Source organism: Chaetomium tenue (assembly GCF_020726465.1).
Source record: "Chaetomium tenue strain MPI-SDFR-AT-0079 chromosome Unknown F5144scaffold_5, whole genome shotgun sequence".
In the NCBI taxonomy this organism is placed as follows: Eukaryota; Fungi; Ascomycota; class Sordariomycetes; order Sordariales; family Chaetomiaceae; genus Chaetomium; species Chaetomium tenue.
In genome coordinates, this window is record NW_027117333.1 from 3,385,286 (window position 1) to 3,403,314 (window position 18,029).

The following is an 18,029-nucleotide window of genomic DNA, read 5'->3' on the forward strand; positions in this document are numbered from 1 at the left end:
GCTTTTAGCAAGGAGCTCCGGCTCTCTGGAACGGAGCCTTATTCGACAATGGGGATGCAGTGGATGCTGGTCATCTGTTGGTTGTTCTGGGGGGAAGATGGTTGGGGAACGGTGTGCGGTTGCGAATATTGGCAAGCTGGAACTCTCGGGCAGTCAAGTCGCGGCAGATTTCGAAAAGTGTTTAACTAAACTTAATCTGCCACACGGGCGACCAAACTCAGGTTGGAAGGCCCAAAAGGGTGTTTGCGATCCACTAAAGGCAGCTCCGCAACGGCTCGTCGGGCGTGGCGCAGTTTCGCTTCCCAGTACTTCCCCTGATTATCGTTTGCGAGGAGTGCCAGGGAACGGCTGGAGACCTCAAATGCGAACTGGGGTCAAATGGGAAAGTCGCCAGGGACCGTATGACTTTGCCGATCTGGTGATTGCAAGTCTTGCGGGTGTGGGAGAGTTGAAGCTGCCCCGCGACCATTTAAGGTCCAGACAAGGTACCTCAAGTTGGGGGTCCCGTCGTCGGGTAACACAATGCCAAGGCACGCTTTGAGGTGTTGCAAGATGAAGAAACGTTATCGTCAAGCTCGCCTTTCTTGGGCCAATCTACGTACGATAATAATAAAATTTCACATAAGAGAGTATGCCCAAATTAGGACACCGGCGGGCACTTCGTACTGAGATTTCTTTGGCATTGCAAGAGCGGGATAAGGGTCTTTCCGGTGTCCGAAGATGGACAACTTAACTTTGTATGTATTTCTTGGAAGTGCCCTTGTAAACCTTGCTGCAGGTGCCGAACCAAGCCGTGGCACAGCACTGTCGTGCTGTCGCAGGGTTGCAGGGTCCAGACTCACCCGACCAAAAGGCAGCCGCTGACTCACGTGACATTCTTGGCGAGCAGTTGGTTGACGGTCTTGGCGGATACGCAACCTCCAAGCTGGGACGTGCGGCCCGGTTGGAACTGTCGCGCAGCAACCTAGGTAACCCGCCGTCAACCGTTGCTTTCTCAGCGCAGCACCGGCTCATATTATCTGCGCATCGACACGACTGCGCTGCCATCTACCTACCCAATTCCGCCAGTTCTTGAATATCATACACAATGGCGGAATCAGAGCTGAGCCCCAAGTTCGCGCCCTTCATCGGCATGGTAAGTGGTTGGTTGGTTGGCGCCGGCTGCGAGAATCCCCCTTCTGAGCTTGTTGCGGCAGGCTGAGGAGACATCATCTGTGCCAACTTAGCTAACTCGTCTCCCTGTATAGGGCGGTATTGCCGCGGCCATGATCTTTGGCTGTACGAACAACCCCTCCGTTCCGATCCGAACCGCAACCCCTCCCACAGCACCAACGGATAGCTAGCTGACCAGACACAAATTCACAGGCGCGGGCGCGGCCTACGGCACCGCGAAATCCGGCATTGGCATTGCCGGCGTGGGAACGTTCCGGCCGGATCTGATCATGAAGGTGGGAAGGCTACTTCAGCCGCATGTTCAAGGGACGCCCCTCGCTGACCGGCTTTTGACAGTGTCTCATCCCCGTCGTCATGTCCGGTATTCTCGCCGTCTACTCGCTCGTCATCTCCGTTCTCATCGCCCAGGACCTACAACCGCCGGCCTACGGGTCCAACTACAGCTTGTTTAAGTGGGTTTCCCGCACATGGAAGGAGGCAGACGTGACAACATGCTGACGTCCAACACAGTGGATTCATGCATCTTGCATGCGGGCTGTCGGTTGGTCTCACCGGTCTTGCCGCCGGATACTGCATCGGCATTGTCGGCGACAAGGGCGTCAGGGCGTACATGTTGCAGTCCAGGGTCTTTGTCGGCATGGTCCTGATTCTCATTTTCGGCGAAGTGTTGGGGCTCTACGGGTATGGTCCTATTCTTGAAACCAGGGACCATGGTCGCTTTGCTAACAAACTCGCAGGCTCATCGTCGCTCTCATCCTCAACACCAAGAGCAAGGGCTAAACGGGGCGGGTGTGTGTGTGGTTTTGGTTGATAAGGGGTTGTGTACAAAAGTTGTATACAAGTTGCGCCTCGACTGACGGGGTGTCATTAGTAGCATTTGGCCCGGCGTTGACGGATGTATACTTGATTCATAGTAGGGTCATGGACGAGACAGGCACAGCAAGAATTTGAAATTTCACATCTAGATCTACAGGGTATTTACTGCGCTACGTCTGGCGAACGATCGCCTTCATCATCTACGCGTCCTATCGACATAAAGTAGCTTTGTAAGTACTTGGAAGGTCCGTTATTCCCACTAACACGGAGGACGGCACCAAGTTGAATCATGCACAGTGCAATATGTGGCTATCATTCTCTGCCAAATCCGGCTCCGAACAAGCACGCCATGATAAACTGAGCGCAAAATGACAATCTGGCAAGGCCAGCATGCTAACCAGCCCAACACCCGGTACGATGGATGGAAAAGCAGATGCCCGCCCAATGCAAAACAATGCAGCCTCTGAGGGCAAACCAGTCTGTAAGGAGAGGACGAACTGAAGAAGAAAAGGAAGAAAAGGCAACGCGGACCACAGCAATTCGCAACCGCCAACGCCAAACCAGCAACCCCGAACGATGATGATGACGACGACGACGAAAAAGATGATGATGCCGCACCGGACGTGTCCCACCGCCGACCTTAGAAGCGCGCACCAATGCGGAAGGGAAGCCGGCTGTTGTTGCGCCGCTCCAAATCGCGGCGGAAGCGCTTCCAGCTGTGCTCGCGCTCTTCCCGGTCCTTCATTTGTGCTGTGATATAGGGGTCCATCAGCCACCGATTCCACAACCCCTACTAGCTTTAAAACGGCCAAAACAACAACTATGACCCGAAAGAAAGGGGAAACAAGGAGTGAAGAAGACAGACAGACAGACTCACCCAAAAACCAATCCCACCTGCGATCCTCCCGAATGAGAACCTCATCCCCCCCACCACGCACGCTCTCCCGCGCCATCCTCTCGGCCCTCGCCCTGGCCGCCGCATCCTCACCCACCAGGTACGGATCCTCCAGCGGACGCACCCTATTCCGGCGCTCCTCCTCCTCCTCGATCCGCTCCAGCATCACCCGCCGCATCAGCCCATCCAGATTCGCCGTCGCTGCCGCTGCCGCCGACGCGGACGCACCCGCTGCCGAACCGCTCCCGCTGCTGCTTCCGCTGGCACTCGCCCGGCGCAGCGCCACGTTCTGGTAGATGCGTGCGGTCGGGTTGGCGTGGGCGCCGCCGCTGGCGGGCGACCAGGCTGGGGTGCGGAAGCGCGCCAGCGAGGGGATGTCGGACTGGTGCCGCGGGGGTCCGGTTGGCACGGGTGGGAGGCCGTACCGGCGGGGAGCGTTACTGCTAGCGGTGGTGGTGGTGGAGGAGGAGGAGGATGGGGTGGGTTCGAGGTCGAGGAGCGAGGAGACGCTGTTGTTGCGGGGGGCGGGTGCTGCGGGTGTTGCGGCTGTTGTGGTTGATGTCGATGCGGCCGGGGTGGAGCGGGCTGGTGGCGAGTAGGCTGGGAGGGGGTCGGGATGCGGGTTGGTGGAGTGGTAGGAGGGTGCGTCGGAGGCTTGGAGAGGGAGGGAGATAGGTGTTAGTTACCTCGGGTGGTTTGGGGGATGGTTTGGGGGATGGTTTGGGGGTCGATCAAGGTGGGTGGCAATTGGGTGAAGCTAGGGAGAGCTTGGGGAGAGCTTCGCTTTACGGCGGACTTACTATATGAAGGCGCTGCCGAGCGGATGGAGCGGACCGATGCTGTCTCAAAGTCCTCCGGTCCCAAGGACTCGATCGCCACGTGTGCGAACCGCGGGACGTCGTCAAGCATAGAGGTAGCCATATGATCTCGGGCGATGTGAAAAAGGATGCCTGGCAGGCTGGAGTTGATGGAAGTATCAAGAAAGGAGCAAGTCAAAAAAGCAGCAGCAGGAATGCGCAGGATGACCGAATGATGGCGCGGGCCGAGACAATGGCAAGGACGGGGAGGTCGGACGAAGGGTCTAGTACGGTCTGAACAAGCTGTATACCTTAGGTAGGTAGCTTTGTAGCTGGATATCAGACGAGCTCGTCAACTCAAGCTCAACTTGTAAAAAGTGACCGAGAAAGTTGCCAACTACGGTTGTCACTTGCTCTCGTGGTCAAATACTAAGAAAAGAAGCAACACGTGAGAACTGCAGGGGAGATCGACGTATTTAGGGAAGGTGCGGCCAGCCGCAGGAATCCCGCGTTCTCGAAGGGAGGCCGGGCACGCGAGAAGCATTTCCGGCATGCCCCAGGGCGCCCGAGATAGGGGATACTTACTGGCTGGCCGTGGTGCCCAGCCGTGGTGGTGTGTGCCAGATGTAGCGACTGGTCTCCAGTGTGTCGTAATGGAGGGGGGGATTGGGGGGGTCCAGGCATGCGGGGTTGTGGTTGGGCCTTGGCACCTCCTTCCACGATCTCATCTTTCCACGTCACCTTAGCTACTATTTACTAAATGGGGAAGCTACGCTCTCCACGGAGCTGGTGGCTGAGCCTGCAGGAAGATGGATCTTCGGTCGGACCTGCATGAGAGATATGGACACCGCACCATGTTTGGTGTTGGCACAGCGCTGGCACGTTGACCGCTGCTGGGCCTCGGTTGAAACAATTCCCTCAACCCTCGATCTCGAGTTGGCTAGCGGAAGCAACGGAGCTCTCGAACCCGGGAAGTTTTGGATCCAGACCCGACCTCGATAATATCCACAAGCCAGCCCAGCCAAGGTCCCAACTCTCAGTTCCCGGCTCGGGACGAGATACCGCGGGAGCGGGGTGACTGACAAGCAGTGACAAGGCAGCCGTGCTTTCTCCACCGCATCCACCACGGAGACGATATCCATATCAACAGCGGGGTCATTGGTTACCGGGTTGCCGGCTTGACCACAGATTACCCCCTGTTACCGAGAGTCCCGTTTTCACGCACAACTAGGGGGCCGTTAATGGCCCACACCTATTGGGTTACCTCCTGTACATAGGTAAATACCTCCTCCGCAAGTGCTGTTGTTCCGGCAACTCACCGGCAAGCTTGGCCAACGCCGCCAAAACGGGGAGCCCTCACTCGACGTGCCGCTTCCTCAATATTAATCATCTGCATGCCTAACAGACACCGTGGCGCCCGCTCTGATGTTGAAGCGCCGTGATACGGGGAATCGTCCTGTCTTGCGTCGTACCTCAGACAACATTGCCGCCTTGCCCCGGTACAGGCCGGTTACAATCCAGGCAAATAATCTCCATCTCCACCATGTGAACCAGGACCATTCCGGCGGAGGGGTGAAGTTGTGCATCGCTGCATGTTCAAAATATGATGGATAAAACCCTGCCAGATCCCAGTCTACCAGCCAAAGTTTCCCCGTTCCGCTCTCAAGCATGATGTTGCGGGGAGCAAGGTCATGATGGACGAAGACAAACTCCTTCTCGGGGGTTATCGGCTGCAAGCATGACTCCCTATGCTGCTCTTGTGTTTTGCTTACTTCTTGGCGGAAAGAGACGAGGTTGTGCCAGAAGTTGACGATGGAAGATATGGTGGTTGGTGAAGCGTGCGGCGGAATGCCATATATGTCGTTGTCGATCCAGAATGAGCGGCAAATTCCCGTACCTAGCGAGCCGGCTGTGGGCCTGGTTACCGTCTGCATTCGACGTACCATGCCCCGGAGCTGAAAGGCGAGCCACACTGTCGAAAGTAACCCTATGCTGTCCCAGATCGCCATGAGGTCATGGCCGTGGATGCGCGTCTGAATGACCTCGAACCCGCGTCCTTGACGAACAATCCTCTTGATGGTCGGGGCAGTAACGGCGAGGGTTTCGGCCTTCCGCATTGCGGATGTTATGTCTTCGACATCCTTATAGTAGAGCTTGGAGAAATACGAGTCGGAAACCTCAATCACACGTAAGGTTCCCCCGCGCGCCTCGCGGAGATGGCCAATTTGTTCGGCTAAGTCTACGTCCGACAACGTGTCGACCGCCTCGTTTGATAAGAGCATCATCAAGAAAAAAGCGTGGGGGATGCGGGCGTAATAGAGCGGCTTTGACGAGGTTGCAAGAATGAGGTGGATTTCCGGGTCAGTTAAACGCCGGTGTGGACAGGGGATTGGGTGGTGATATTGAGAAGCATAGCGTACAGTACGAAATCAGCAGTCAGAGAACGATTGTCTGGGATGTGATGGAGGAATCCAACAAAGCTGATGCGCGCGTTGTGGCTAGGTATTTATCACGCGCGCTTGTATATCCTGGTCACTATCCCTCGGGGTCCTCCGTCTGTGTTCACATCATCACCAACAGCTGAACATTTGATCGTCACCCTCTTCAAAATTTGGGTTTTATTCAACAGAGGAACTGTAACTTAATATCCCATGGGTAAAAAAAGCCCAACTTCAAGTATAGATGCTGAGGAAGCCTTTGACGAGAGAGGAACAAAAAGAAAGCTATTCGGAAGTCCAAAATCCAATTTTGTTGACAAGGATCTGCCAGGACGGCTTCAGAAGCGTTATTGCAGTACTGGATCAACCCAGAAAGGTTGGAGCGAGGGTGATGAGAGAAGGCTTGTTCAGGGATGGGTAGTAAAGCCAGCCGCAAACGACGGTTGACAGATGAGTATCTCGGAAATATTTAGAGGTATTCTAGGTAACGGCATGATACATCGTTTAAGGCATCGAGGGGATCTTGGCATCGATATATCGAGTGCGGGTGATCAGTCCCTTGTGATCCACCCGCCAGGGGTCCTGGACCCTTGCCGTTGGAATCCCCTTGTGAACCTTGAGGGCCCCTGGTCAACCCGCCACACCCGCCTCCCTCTCGGAGCGGCAAGTCATCGCTCCTTGGAGCAAAACGACGGTACCAACCGTCAGACATACTTATCCTCTTTATTTTTCTTGAATCGACTGCTCCAAGCGATTTGGCGGGTTGTCATATACAATCTACTTCGAGTCGTGTATACAACCCGTGCCAAAAAGATCAGACGAGATGGGTCTGAAGTCGGTTACCATCGGCAGCGTTATCGCAGCACTCGCTCAGACGGCAGCGGCATCGCAGCCTGGTGCAGCGGAACCGGTCCCTGCGCCGATGCGCGATTTGGTCTGGGGCAAACTCAACTTTCTGCATACCACAGACACGCACGGATGGCATGGCGGTCATTTACAAGAAGCACAGTATTCCGCCGATTGGGGGGACTATGTCTCGTTCGCCGAACACATGCGCAAGAGAGCGGACGAGGACGGAGTTGACCTGCTGCTAGTCGACACGGGCGATCGCGTCGAGGGCAATGGCCTGTACGATGCATCGAGCCCCAAGGGAAAATACTACTACGACATTTACCGAGAGCAAGATGTCGACATCATATGCACAGGAAACCATGAGCTGTACATCGCGTCCACGGCCGACGGGGAGCACCTGTACACCGTACCCAATTTCAAGCAGCACTACATCGCCTCCAATCTCGACTACATAGACCCCAAGTCCGGCGAGATAATGCCCATGGCACAACGATACCGCAAATTCCAGACCAAAAACCAAAAGTTGGACGTAGTCGCCTTTGGCTTCCTTTTCGATTTCACCGGCAATGCCAACAACACGATTGTCCAGCCCGTTCGGGAGACTGTGAGGGAGAAGTGGTTCCAGGACGCCATCCAAGAAGAGACCGATGTCTTTGTAGTAATCGGCCACGTCGGCGTGCGTATGCCCGAGTTTAAGACCATATTTAGGGCGATCCGCAAGCAAAACCCACTTACACCGATCCTCTTCTTCGGGGGCCATGTCCATATCCGCGACGCCACCACCTACGACGAGCGCTCCTTTGCCGTAGCCAGCGGGAGATACTTTGAGACGATCGGGTGGATGTCGGTCGACGGCGAACTCGAGCGGACATCGCTGTCCGAAGACGCCGGTTTCTCCTTCCACCGCAGATACATCGACAACAACCTCCTCGGTCTGCAGTACCACACGGGTCTCGATGCGACCACGTTCCCCACCGATCACGGCCGCAATGTGTCAGCCATGATCGCCAAAGCCCGGAATGAACTCGACCTCGATTATGCCTTCGGCTGCGCCCCAAAGACCCTGTGGATGTCTCGGTCGCCTTACCCGGGGGACGACAGCATCTACAGCTGGCTCGAGGAGGAGGTTCTCCCAGACGTGGTGGTCAATCCCAACCGGCGAGACGTGCCGCGCCTGGCCATCTTCAACACGGGCGCCATCCGGTTCGACATCTTCAAGGGGGCGTTCACCCGCGACACCACCTTTATCGTCTCGCCGTTCCTCAGCGTCTTGACCTACATTCCGGACGTGCCTTATGACAAGGCCCGGCAGGTCATCGACCTCCTGAACAACGCCGGCAAGATCATGGAGTCGACATCGATGGACAACCGCTTCATGGCGATCCCGGAGCAGCTTGTCATTCACGAGTCCATCGTCCACGAGGCGCCCGAGTCTGATATTAATGTGGACGCTTCCCAGCAAAAGCCGCTGGGCGAGAGCGCCGACAGGAGACCTCATTTAACCGAAGGCTACACGACCAGGGACGCCATTGGTACTGATGGCGACGACACCCTCCACAAGCCTGTCAACTTTTATGTTGTGCCCAACTGCGTCCAGGCCGAGGTCGGGTTCCCTCAGGAGGGCGAGCCGGAGACTGTGGACCTTGTGTTCCTGGACTTTATCACGCCGTGGATTCTGATGGCTTTGAGGGTCGTCGGCGGCGAGTACAGCGAGGAGGACGTGCAGCTCTACGCTGAAGGGACATTTACCGACATGATGGCGGGCTGGATCGAGGAGAACTGGCCGAAGCATTGTTAGTTATGTGCGTTGTTATGTTGCTTGAGCTGAGCGTGCGATGGGGCCTGGATTTGGTTCATTTTGGCGTTATCATGTTGTCGCATCTTCAGAGCAGGCCTGTTTTTCGAAGTCTTTACACATTGTATATGCATAGATCAGTGAGTTGGTGTGAATCCGAGAACTAGCAGAGATCAGATAATAGCGTGTTAATGGATGGAATCAACTTGTATGTACGGTTGTCACGGAGCGAACACACATACACGGCGGCAAGCAGTAGAATTCCCAGACAAGAAATCAGCCAGACCCAACCGTTGTTGTCCCCTATTGCGCCGTCAACGCCAGCCGACCCATGAAAATGCTACCAACAAAAGCAGAAACTCTCACTATAGCTATAGCTGGTCAAGTAGCTTCCTCCGCCGCCGCTCAACCAGTTCCTGCTGCACCTCGTCCAACGTCGGCAGCTCCCACACCCTCCCATCCCCTACATCGCCCGGCAACGGCTCCCACCCAACCGGCGCGCCAGGCGGCCCCGCCTTGGCAAGCCCCTCGCGCGCCATCTCCTCCCTCACGCGCTCATACTCCAACAACTCCCCATCCTCCTCGCCCGGCGCATACCCATAATACGCCGCATTCACCTGCCTCCTCAAATCCACCCTCTCCTCCAACGGCTTCTCCTCCTCGACCTTGGCCTTCGCAGCCGCCTCAAACAACTCCTTCACCCCCGGCAGCTCCCTCGCCCTCCCAAAATACCTATACCCCTTCCCCCCGCCCATAATCTCCCTCCCCGCCTCATCATACACCTTCCCGCCACCAGCCCCCCCCCGCATATAATTCGGCCCGCCCAAATTCCTGATCTGCACCTCCCACATATGCTTCTCGCGCATCAGCTTATTAATCTCATCATTCACATCCCTAATCTGATAATCCGACAGGGCCGGGTCCTGGATGCGCGACACCTTGCGCGAGATCTCCTTGAGCACCTGGCCGCGCCACTTCTCGCACGCGGGGATGCTGTCCTGCTCCGTGATGGCGCGCGGCCGCCGCGACCGCCCCGCGTCGATGATGCCCAGGTCGGCGGCTTGCGCTTCGCGGAAGCGGAAGAGCATGGATTGCGCTTTTTCGGAGTTGCGCGCCTGGAGAGAAGGAGGAAGGGGGGTTAGTTGGGTTGGTTGGGGGGAAGGTTGGGGGTGGTGGTGGGAGGGGATCAGAGGGGGGGGGGAAGGCGGACGTACCATTTTGATTGATTTGGCTGTGTTGGATCGAGGTTGGTTGTTGGTAAGGGGAAGGAAGTTGGGGCGCGTGAGCGGGTTGAGGTTGGGTTGTTGCGCCGAGTTTGTTACCAAGTTAAGGTTGGATGTTCAAGTTTGGCCTGATCTGGAAATCTACAGCCTTGTCTGTTGCAGGTTGTGGCGCTGTGGCGTGAACTCACCCGATAAGCTGCTGGGGCGCTTGGAACAGTACATACAGCCACGCCAGGGGGTACTTAGGTACATGCCTGGTGTTGATTTCCTCTTCTCCTCACCATCACCCAGATACAATTTTGAAACCACGAAAATAATCAGTAATCACCTCTGCTTTGTCAACAGCATGAAATTTAATAGTATATAACTATTGTATTTACGAAAAAAAATGGTTTTAAGATGAAAGGGCAGGTCCCCGGCCCCGGACAATCTCACGGCTAAGGCGGGGAAGCCGTCGGCCTAGTTTCCGCTGGACATTGCTGAACCTTCTGTCTTTGGGGACTTTGGTAACCAAGCCCATCGCTTTTTCCCCTGAAACCATACAATAAGACTAACCCCTTCCGTGCAATCCTCAAGGTCAAAGCACTGTTCGCGATCAACGTGGGTAATGTTTAAAGTCTCCTTGCCCTTTTGGTCTTGCTCTTGATCGCCAGGGAAGGGGAGGAGGGTCGTTTGGGTTGTCTGAGTGAGCGGCGGTACGGAAGGGATGAATTGGCAGAAATTGCGTAAGTCCTCTGGCGTTCGAAACATGCTGTCACCGCCGATAATGACCGGGTACCTCGCTTCGGGTCTGGTGGCGCGGTATGCTGGGGAAGAGGTCCAATATCCTGGCGCCCGCTTGCTCTGTGGGGTATTTCGCTGTTCGAGCTCAGCTTTAGCTGTAGTTTGTTGTAGACCTCCAGTCATCTTTCGGGACTTTGGCAACCAAGCACGTCGCTTTTCTCCCTGAAACCATACAATAAGACTGACTCCTTCTGTGGAATCCTCCAGGTCAAAGCACTGTTGGCGATTGACGTCGGCGATATTCAAGGCCTCCTTACCTTCTTGGTCTTGCTCTTGGTCGCAAGGAAAGGGGAAGCGGGTGGTTTCCGCCGTCTGAGTAAGTGGTGGTACCGAAGGGAGTTGGCAGAAATCGCGTAAGTCTTCTGGCGTTTGAAACATACTATCGCCACCAATAATGACCGGGCACCGCACTTCAGGTTTTGTGGCGTTATAAGCTGCGGCAGCAGGGCCCCAAGATCCTGGCGCCCACTTGCTCCGTGGGGCATTTTGCCGTTCGAATTTGGCTTTGGCCATCGCTCGTCGCAGATCTCCGGCCATCTTGAACTGATGGTAGTTGTTTTTTGAAGTTGAGTCGGGAGTCGAAGTGCGGGTGTGAAGGTTTTTTGAACAGGTTGTTGGTTGATGGTTGAGTCAAGGTAACGGTGAGGCAACCTAATGGGAGGCCGTGTGAATCTTTTATGTGACTGAGGTTAATGTTCTGAGACGAATAAAGAACAAAGAGGTCTGGCCATTCAGGCCGCCATGTGCAAGAGCTGCGCTTTGTTGTCGGACACTGTGTGATGCACAAGGCTTGGAAGAAATAAAAGGCCGTTTAACCGTTGATACCTAGGTATTGTATTCTGACAAACAAACCTGAAATCCCGACCCTTCATCAACCCTCCTCCATCTCCACGTCTTCCGCCATATCCCCGTCTACCACCCCATCCCTTCCTGGCGCTCCTCTCACAAGCGACCTCCTTATGTCCCTCATCTTACTCAACATCTTCCTCCTTTTGCCAGTCTCCACGCTCCCGAACCCGCTCCCCTCACTGCCATCCTCCGAACTGCACCAACCCCGCCGCCGTTTCGTGCCAGCGCCGACAGGAGAACCCAGACTCCCATCTACAGGCACCGGATCCGCATCATCTCCCGCTCCACTCCCGCCCGAAGCCACCGAAGTAGGCGGCGTCGCCGACCCGGACCCAGCTTCCGAATCCAACTCAGTGGAGCTCGCGCTCGAGCCCGCCGAGGCCGCCGACGCCAGACTCTGCTGCGGCCAGTTCCATAGCCGTTTCGACTTCGGCCCGACCCCCAACGTCAACGACTGCAACGACACAGACGGCAGACGCATCCGCGGCCAGGGCCCTAGCCGTTTTGACTTCGGCATGCCGAGGATGACCGCCCCGTCCGACGGACAAGCCGAGAGGTCCACAATCATCTTTGAACCGCCGCCGCCGCCGTCGGTGTCGTTGAAGGGACCCCCCATACTCCCCATGCCCCCCCAGCCAAACCCCTCCGAAACGAGTTCTAGAACGGGGTGGAAACAACCGAGGGAAGCCGTCGCCGAGCTGAGCACGGGGCGTGTAGCCACCGCCGCCGCCGCCGTCGCCGCGGCTCCGGTTAGCCCCTCGCACACACACTTACGAAACATCTCCCTACCGCCACCAAGGGGAGTGCTGTTGGTGTTTTCGTTGTAACACAACACCATCCCCGGCGCAACGGTGTTGTTATTGCTGCTGCTGCTGCTGCTGCTGGGTGTCGCTGCGTCGTCGCTGCCTACCGTACGTCGGACGATATTGCGGAGGTCGGCGATGCCCACGCAGAGGTGGTACTGGCCTGTCGGCAGGGCCATCCAGTCGAGGCAAACTTCTGTGATGGTCTGTGTCTGTGTCTGTGCTTGTGGGTAGGGGTGGGGGTGAGCAGCGGGACGGATGAGCTCGCCGAACCCGCGGCCGAACAGCGTCACGGCGGGTATGGCGCGCGTGAAGTCGACCCAGGGGACCGAGAGCGGGAGCTTGGCGACCTTGAGGTGGAAGGGGTCGCGGTCGGCGGCGAGGTCGGCAAAGTCCCAGCCCTTGAGGTGGGTGCTTATGCGGGGCTTGGAGTTGATGCCCTTGTGCGCGGCTTCGACGTGGCTGGCGTGGTCGACGAGTTTCTCTAGCGTTTCGTACAGCTGTTCGATGCGGTGCTGGACCGTGGTGGAGGTGTTTGCGTCCTCGCGGTACAGGGGGAGTCGACGGTTGGCTTCGTTGAGGAGGACTTTGAGCGCCGAGCTGCGCTTGAGCGGGTCTGTGGACTCTTGGAACTTGGAGTGTTCGAAGAGGAACTCGCTCGCGAACTCGTCGACTGCGGAGAGATGGAGCGAGGTTCGGAGGAGGTGTAAAAGAGTGCTTGCTCCATCAATGAGAAAGCCTCGGTTGTCGTCGATGTCGTAGAGAGTAAAGTAGCGTTGGCGGATCCAGCGGAGCTTGTCGACATAGCCTCCCCGGGTGATGCGGATAGGGGTATCTTTGCGGCCGATACTAAACTGGCAGCCGCCCGTGACGATCTGGCCGACCGAGAAAGAGACCTTCTCGAGGGAGAAGTCTTTCCCGGGCAAACCGAGACGAGATTCTCGGATGGCGTAATTAGCGTCTTTTGATCCTAGAAGGGGTGTCAGTATTTGATGGTAGTTCTGGGATGGGGACGACTGACCGGCGTAAAAGTGAGCCTCGGAGCACCATCCCAAAATATGACGCCCTTTTGCCATATCATTGCCGTCGACATCGGCGCATTGGATGGTGCCCATGTCTGGATAAGGCAACCTCTCCCCATCACTGTAATAGAGATGCCAGAGGATTGCATCATTCAACTTTTGTGACGGGACGATTGCGGTTGAGAAACCCTTGAGTAAATATTTTCCAAACCAATGGTGAATCCGGGGGGACTGGGCGAGGCGAGCCATAATGGTTAGTGGTACCTCCAGTCCAGTGTCGTACTTGCTCCGTCGAGGGATGGGATAGCCCACTGCTATACAAGGGTCCCGGAACAGTCGATGCCAACATTGACCAGCCTTGGCAGATTCAGAGCCGTTCGGAATCAGAGCCGTCTGAAATGCCAGAGTATGAATTGGAAGCGAATCTCCTTCGTGTAGGCCGGGGGATATGTGGATAGTGGGCGAGCACAAAGACAAACTCTCCCCCGACCCCGAGACCCGGGGTCCAGACGTCCGCAACGCTGCCCCGAGCCAGGCAATCTGCTCAGCCACTTCGGCAATACTGTGTGACGTGCCTCGAATCTCTACCCGAAGCGTAGGTTTGAAGTTAAGCTTTACCTGGGTTTTGTCGGGCAAGGTCGCTTGTACCTCGTCACCCGAGTCCAGGGCCCGGGACAAAAGAGCCAGAAGCCCCGGTCCCGTTGCTGGCCACGTCTGGCGGAGATACCCCTCGCAGGGTAGTGCCTGTGCATTCGTTGCTGATCCCGTGAGCGTGATGGTTTTACCGAGAAGTTGGCCAAGAGACTCTTGGGAGGTGCCAAACTCTTTCCGGAGGAAAGCTTTTGGGTCCCAGTTCACCCGTAGCTCCAAAGTGTGTAGATCTGACGATCGCTTACTACTCACGCTCTTCCTACCGCTCTCCAAGCGTCGGACCACTTCGGAATAAACACGACCGGAAAGATGACACTGAGAGGGTACCGAGGAGAGGAGAAACTCCTTCTTGAGCGATGCCATCAGCCAGCGGTAGGCCATGGATTCGAAGACGATACGGGTGTATTCGTGCCTATTTGGGAGCGATGTCGGGTTGCTCGGTTCCCCTTCTTCCGAGAGAATGTCGCAGTCCTCATCCATGTCTAGTGTTGGAGGTGAAAGATCATGGTACTCGGTTTCATCGCTGAGGCCATCTAGCCAGCCACGGATGAACGAATGCATGGCTGAGAGGTCAGTTTTCTCCCGGAACTTGTTTCCATCCCCACAGTCACTGGCTTGCGAGCCAGGGGTGAGGGCATATTCGAACCGAGACGCAATATCACTAACTGTCGTGTCAGTAATCTATTAGAAGACTCTAGTGGGGGCGAACTCGTCAAAGGAGGAGGGGGAGGGGGGGCAAACTTACACTCTGTGTTTATGAATGAAGTACATCACCTCCCGCTCAGCTTTGCTAGACCCAGCACAGCCTAACCTCAAGGAGAATGCCCTGAGAAGCTCTGGGAGGCTTGCCCCAACCGCCTGAACAAGGGTAATATCTTCGCCGGCATTTTGGGTTGCCGATGAAACAAAGTCTGCTAGTGCTTCGGCAAACTGGGAGGTGTACATCTCCACGTCATCTTGAGAGACGCTGTTCGCCACCGAGTAAACGGTCGCTGAGTCTTCAGCATCGTTTGGAACGTCGTTGAGGACATCTTCTTTTGCTTGGGGGTCGGCAACTCGTCCAAGCGATGCATAACCTGAGTCTGTAGCCGCGCAGTATTCCGGCAGCTTTGGCCAAAGCTCAGGAATTATAGATGCTGAATCGATCGCATCCTTGAATTCGATTTCGGATTGGACCTCGCTCAGCGACCGGCCTTCGGTTTCCAGTCGCGTATCCCGCTCCTCGCGTTGAGTTGAAGAAGGAGGGACCAGAAAGCCGGGTTGTGTGCTATCCTTGGATGCAGTGTCGATACCTTGAACAAAGTATGTATGCCAATCAAATAAGTCCGAGTAATCGTCGGCGGAGTCAACATCGCTAGGGTTTTCGAGTGCTAGTAGTAAAGGTCTCAGCTTGCCGGCCTCGGGAAAGGAAACCGGCCGCGGTCTTACACTTCTTTAAGGTTCCACGCCAGGGTGACTCGGTGCCCTGAATTGTGTACATCGCTAAGAGGCAGTGGAATGGTATTGATATAGATATCTAGGTTACCCAAGGTAGGTATTTAGATGAGTGGCATCGGGCTAGCTGCTAGTATGGGACGCGAAGGCGAGAAACTTGAAGAAGTTGAGAAAGTCACAGTCGGTGTGTCGACTGGATTTTGGGACGAGGCTTCGAGGGCAGTGCCCAGCACAGCCCTGGAGTCCCCCTTTTCTTGAGAGCCTCGAGCGGGCTGGCAAGGTAGGTACCGAAGGTAGGTACCTAGCACAAACAGCATGCGGCAGACCCTACCGACCTATCAACCTACCTACCTAGGTAGTGGCTGCTGCTCATTCATCTATCCCCGAGGCCTTGAATGCAGGCCATCTTGGCATTGCGCCACAACTTGCGGGTTGCGTGGTGCTGTGGCACGACCTCCGCTTCGGAGTGTATATAAACTTGATTACTTTATTATTCCGGCTTCAAGTTATGACCCAGAACAACCTAAGGGACAATGGGTGGCTTTCAGGCAGATTGATGTTCTCCGGGCGAGGAAAGAATTGTTTCTGACCGCCATGGACAGGCGCCGCGCTCCGTTATTGGACACTTAGACATGCATGTATGGGCGCTAACAGACGTGAAGCGCCACGGACCACGGCTGTTGACGGGGGCCAACACACCGTCATTGTTTTAAAGCCTCATATGGGCCCGAACTCATTGTGGAAGGTCGTTGGACAGAACATCGGCATCGGCGATCACATCGGGGCGGGGGCCGAAGGTATCGGTGGCCCAGCTGCGAAAGGTGGTGTCGACCCAGGTGCCGAGCAATCCAAGCACGGTAAGCAGCTGGTAGATGTTGGGGAAGCTGTCGGTCATGCCGATCGGCAGAGCGCCGCAGACCTCGATCCTATCCAGGCGATCGACGGCAAAGTAGAGTGACCACTGGTGGTCGTGGACGAGTATGAGGGGTAGTGTAGGGAGCGCGGGTCCATGCATCCCACCGCCGACGCCCAGCATATCCATGCGCTTGTGCCAGGCCGCCGTCCAGATCCCAAGTTGTAGGCGGCCTTCCTCTAGACTTGCCCCGGCAACCTTGGTCTCGATCGAAACAGCCGAAGGAGAGCGCATCAAAGGCGTATAGTCGGTTTGGTTGACGTTGAGTTGGGCCGATGCGAGCGCTGCAGACTTGGCCCGTATAGAAAGCTCAATTAGCCGGCCCTGGATGGCTACGTCGAGCCCCGGGCTGAGGCGCGGCGACAAGACAAAGTCCACCATCTTACCTTCCGACACCTCGCCGGTAACAAGGGACGGGCGGAAGCACGGCAGGATTCTGGCCGATGTCGCGTTCTCGTATACGACGGACCCACAACGTCTCGACAAGGCGAGCTCTAGTAGCGGCGCGTGGACGTGTGCATTCCACGCTGCTTCGGAGCGGCGGAGATCCAGACACTCCCTTGCGACGCGCTCGATGGCGCGGATCTTGTAGAACTCGGCGAGAGCGCGGCGGACCTGAGGCGAGGCGGCCTCTGGCCTGTCGGCAAACAGAGACGAGAGGGGGAGGTAGTCGAAAAAAGGGCCTTCCTCTTCCTCCTCTTCCCATACATCTTGTGCCAACCGCCCCCTACCGAGACAACGGGTGTCTTCCTCGGATTTCCGGTAAGCGGAGTCAGGGGGGGTAAGATCCTCCAACAGAGATTCGATCCGCGGACGTATCTCGGAGGGATAGATGCCCACCCGGTAGGTCGTGACGGGCAAAACGTCGCGGTAGAGCTGCCCAACATCTTTGGGGAGTTGCTGGAGGTTAGCCTTACCGCCGTCAAGCGAGCGGTAGAGGACGGGCTTGTCGAGGCGCTGTAGCCCGGTTATGGTTTTGACGGGGCTGGCGGAGCGGCGGGAGCTTTGGCGGTCGGAGGCGAGGGATGGGGCGGAGGAATGACCCAGGTCGGTGCTCGAGGGCGGATGGAAGGAGGCAGGTCTTATGGAGAGGGGGGGCTGCGATGGAGGACCGGATCGGGGTGACGTGCCAGGATCTTTGCTGCCACCGTTGTCTTGGTCTCCATCGTGGCCGACCTTTCGCTTCTTAGAGGACGACTGACTTCTGCTCTGGAAGGACGAAGTCGGTGGGGTGTTCTTGTCAGTCTCACGGGGGTGCCTCGAGCCTCGCTGTCCATCCGGCAGTCCCAAGATCCAGCGACGGATGGCAAAGTCGTCAAGCATAGGTTGTTCGGCAATTGTAAAGTGGCTTCCTGTTGATGTCGGTTGGATGGAGCATCAACGCGTCGCCGAATCACGCGAGGGTGTCGCCACAGGTTGGTCCCGGGCTTTTATGATCACAAGAGTACTCAGATGATAACGGCGACGGAGCTCGTGGGAGTAGCCCCCTTAGGCACTTGTCGCCAATCCGTGGCATCGAGGTCCCTGGTAAGGTCGCAGATACTTGTAGCGAAAAGCTATCTGTCTCTCCGTTTCGGCTCTTTCG

At 56.4% G+C, this 18,029-nt stretch overlaps 7 protein-coding genes across 7 annotated transcripts; 2 read left to right on the forward strand and 5 right to left on the reverse strand.

The window, feature by feature from the left end:
- Positions 1 to 793: 793 nt before the first annotated feature.
- F5144DRAFT_579099 (uncharacterized protein) lies at positions 794 to 2,164 on the forward strand. Its single transcript, XM_066789300.1, has 6 exons — positions 794 to 1,135; positions 1,248 to 1,278; positions 1,366 to 1,448; positions 1,510 to 1,625; positions 1,684 to 1,854; positions 1,911 to 2,164. Exons 1-6 carry the CDS (start codon positions 1,088 to 1,090, stop codon positions 1,951 to 1,953), a joined length of 492 nt encoding a protein of 163 aa, XP_066641849.1. The 5' UTR covers positions 794 to 1,087; the 3' UTR covers positions 1,954 to 2,164.
- A 391-nt stretch (positions 2,165 to 2,555) lies between these two features.
- Positions 2,556 to 6,138, reverse strand: F5144DRAFT_631601 (uncharacterized protein). Its single transcript, XM_066792462.1, has 5 exons — positions 5,625 to 6,138; positions 3,911 to 3,984; positions 3,685 to 3,842; positions 2,867 to 3,538; positions 2,556 to 2,739 (listed from the first exon to the last, which is right to left on the reverse strand). Exons 1-5 carry the CDS (start codon positions 5,964 to 5,966, stop codon positions 2,630 to 2,632), a joined length of 1,356 nt encoding a protein of 451 aa, XP_066641850.1. The 5' UTR covers positions 5,967 to 6,138; the 3' UTR covers positions 2,556 to 2,629.
- A 564-nt stretch (positions 6,139 to 6,702) lies between these two features.
- On the forward strand, positions 6,703 to 8,933 carry F5144DRAFT_309544 (Metallo-dependent phosphatase-like protein). The gene has a single exon (XM_066783956.1). It carries the CDS (start codon positions 6,943 to 6,945, stop codon positions 8,767 to 8,769), a length of 1,827 nt encoding a protein of 608 aa, XP_066641851.1. The 5' UTR covers positions 6,703 to 6,942; the 3' UTR covers positions 8,770 to 8,933.
- A 204-nt stretch (positions 8,934 to 9,137) lies between these two features.
- On the reverse strand, positions 9,138 to 10,127 carry F5144DRAFT_654895 (Isy1-like splicing factor; the record flags this gene model as incomplete). Its single annotated transcript, XM_066793113.1, has 2 exons — positions 9,981 to 10,127; positions 9,138 to 9,881 (listed from the first exon to the last, which is right to left on the reverse strand). Exons 1-2 carry the CDS (start codon positions 9,981 to 9,983, stop codon positions 9,138 to 9,140), a joined length of 747 nt encoding a protein of 248 aa, XP_066641852.1. The 5' UTR covers positions 9,984 to 10,127.
- A 148-nt stretch (positions 10,128 to 10,275) lies between these two features.
- F5144DRAFT_579120 (uncharacterized protein) lies at positions 10,276 to 11,585 on the reverse strand. Its single transcript, XM_066789301.1, has one exon. It carries the CDS (start codon positions 11,307 to 11,309, stop codon positions 10,449 to 10,451), a length of 861 nt encoding a protein of 286 aa, XP_066641853.1. The 5' UTR covers positions 11,310 to 11,585; the 3' UTR covers positions 10,276 to 10,448.
- A 58-nt stretch (positions 11,586 to 11,643) lies between these two features.
- Positions 11,644 to 13,695, reverse strand: F5144DRAFT_594479 (uncharacterized protein; the record flags this gene model as incomplete). The annotated part of the gene is made up of 2 exons (XM_066790583.1): positions 11,644 to 13,394; positions 13,446 to 13,695. The coding sequence occupies 2 exons, from the start codon at positions 13,693 to 13,695 to the stop codon at positions 11,644 to 11,646; spliced, it is 2,001 nt and encodes a 666-aa protein (XP_066641854.1).
- A 2,569-nt stretch (positions 13,696 to 16,264) lies between these two features.
- On the reverse strand, positions 16,265 to 17,767 carry F5144DRAFT_594482 (uncharacterized protein; the record flags this gene model as incomplete). Its single annotated transcript, XM_066790584.1, has 1 exon — positions 16,265 to 17,767. The coding sequence occupies one exon, from the start codon at positions 17,765 to 17,767 to the stop codon at positions 16,265 to 16,267; it is 1,503 nt and encodes a 500-aa protein (XP_066641855.1).
- Between the last annotated feature and the right edge of the window lie 262 nt (positions 17,768 to 18,029).

Bases quoted from the DNA above. Each gene is read 5' to 3' on its own strand.
- F5144DRAFT_579099 (XM_066789300.1), top strand. From the start codon at position 1,088: ATGGCGGAATCAGAGCTGAGCCCCAAGTTCGCGCCCTTCATCGGCATG. The intron at 1,279-1,365 runs GTACGAACAACC...ACAAATTCACAG, and splicing joins CGCGGCCATGATCTTTGGCT to GCGCGGGCGCGGCCTACGGC. The intron at 1,626-1,683 runs GTGGGTTTCCCG...CGTCCAACACAG, and splicing joins TCCAACTACAGCTTGTTTAA to TGGATTCATGCATCTTGCAT.
- F5144DRAFT_631601 (XM_066792462.1), bottom strand. From the start codon at position 5,966: ATGATGCTCTTATCAAACGAGGCGGTCGACACGTTGTCGGACGTAGAC. The intron at 3,985-5,624 runs GTACGTCGAATG...TAAGGTATACAG, and splicing joins CCTTTCAGCTCCGGGGCATG to CTTGTTCAGACCGTACTAGA. The intron at 3,539-3,684 runs GTAAGTCCGCCG...TCCCTCTCCAAG, and splicing joins CTCGGCAGCGCCTTCATATA to CCTCCGACGCACCCTCCTAC.
- F5144DRAFT_309544 (XM_066783956.1), top strand. From the start codon at position 6,943: ATGGGTCTGAAGTCGGTTACCATCGGCAGCGTTATCGCAGCACTCGCT.
- F5144DRAFT_579120 (XM_066789301.1), bottom strand. From the start codon at position 11,309: ATGGCCGGAGATCTGCGACGAGCGATGGCCAAAGCCAAATTCGAACGG.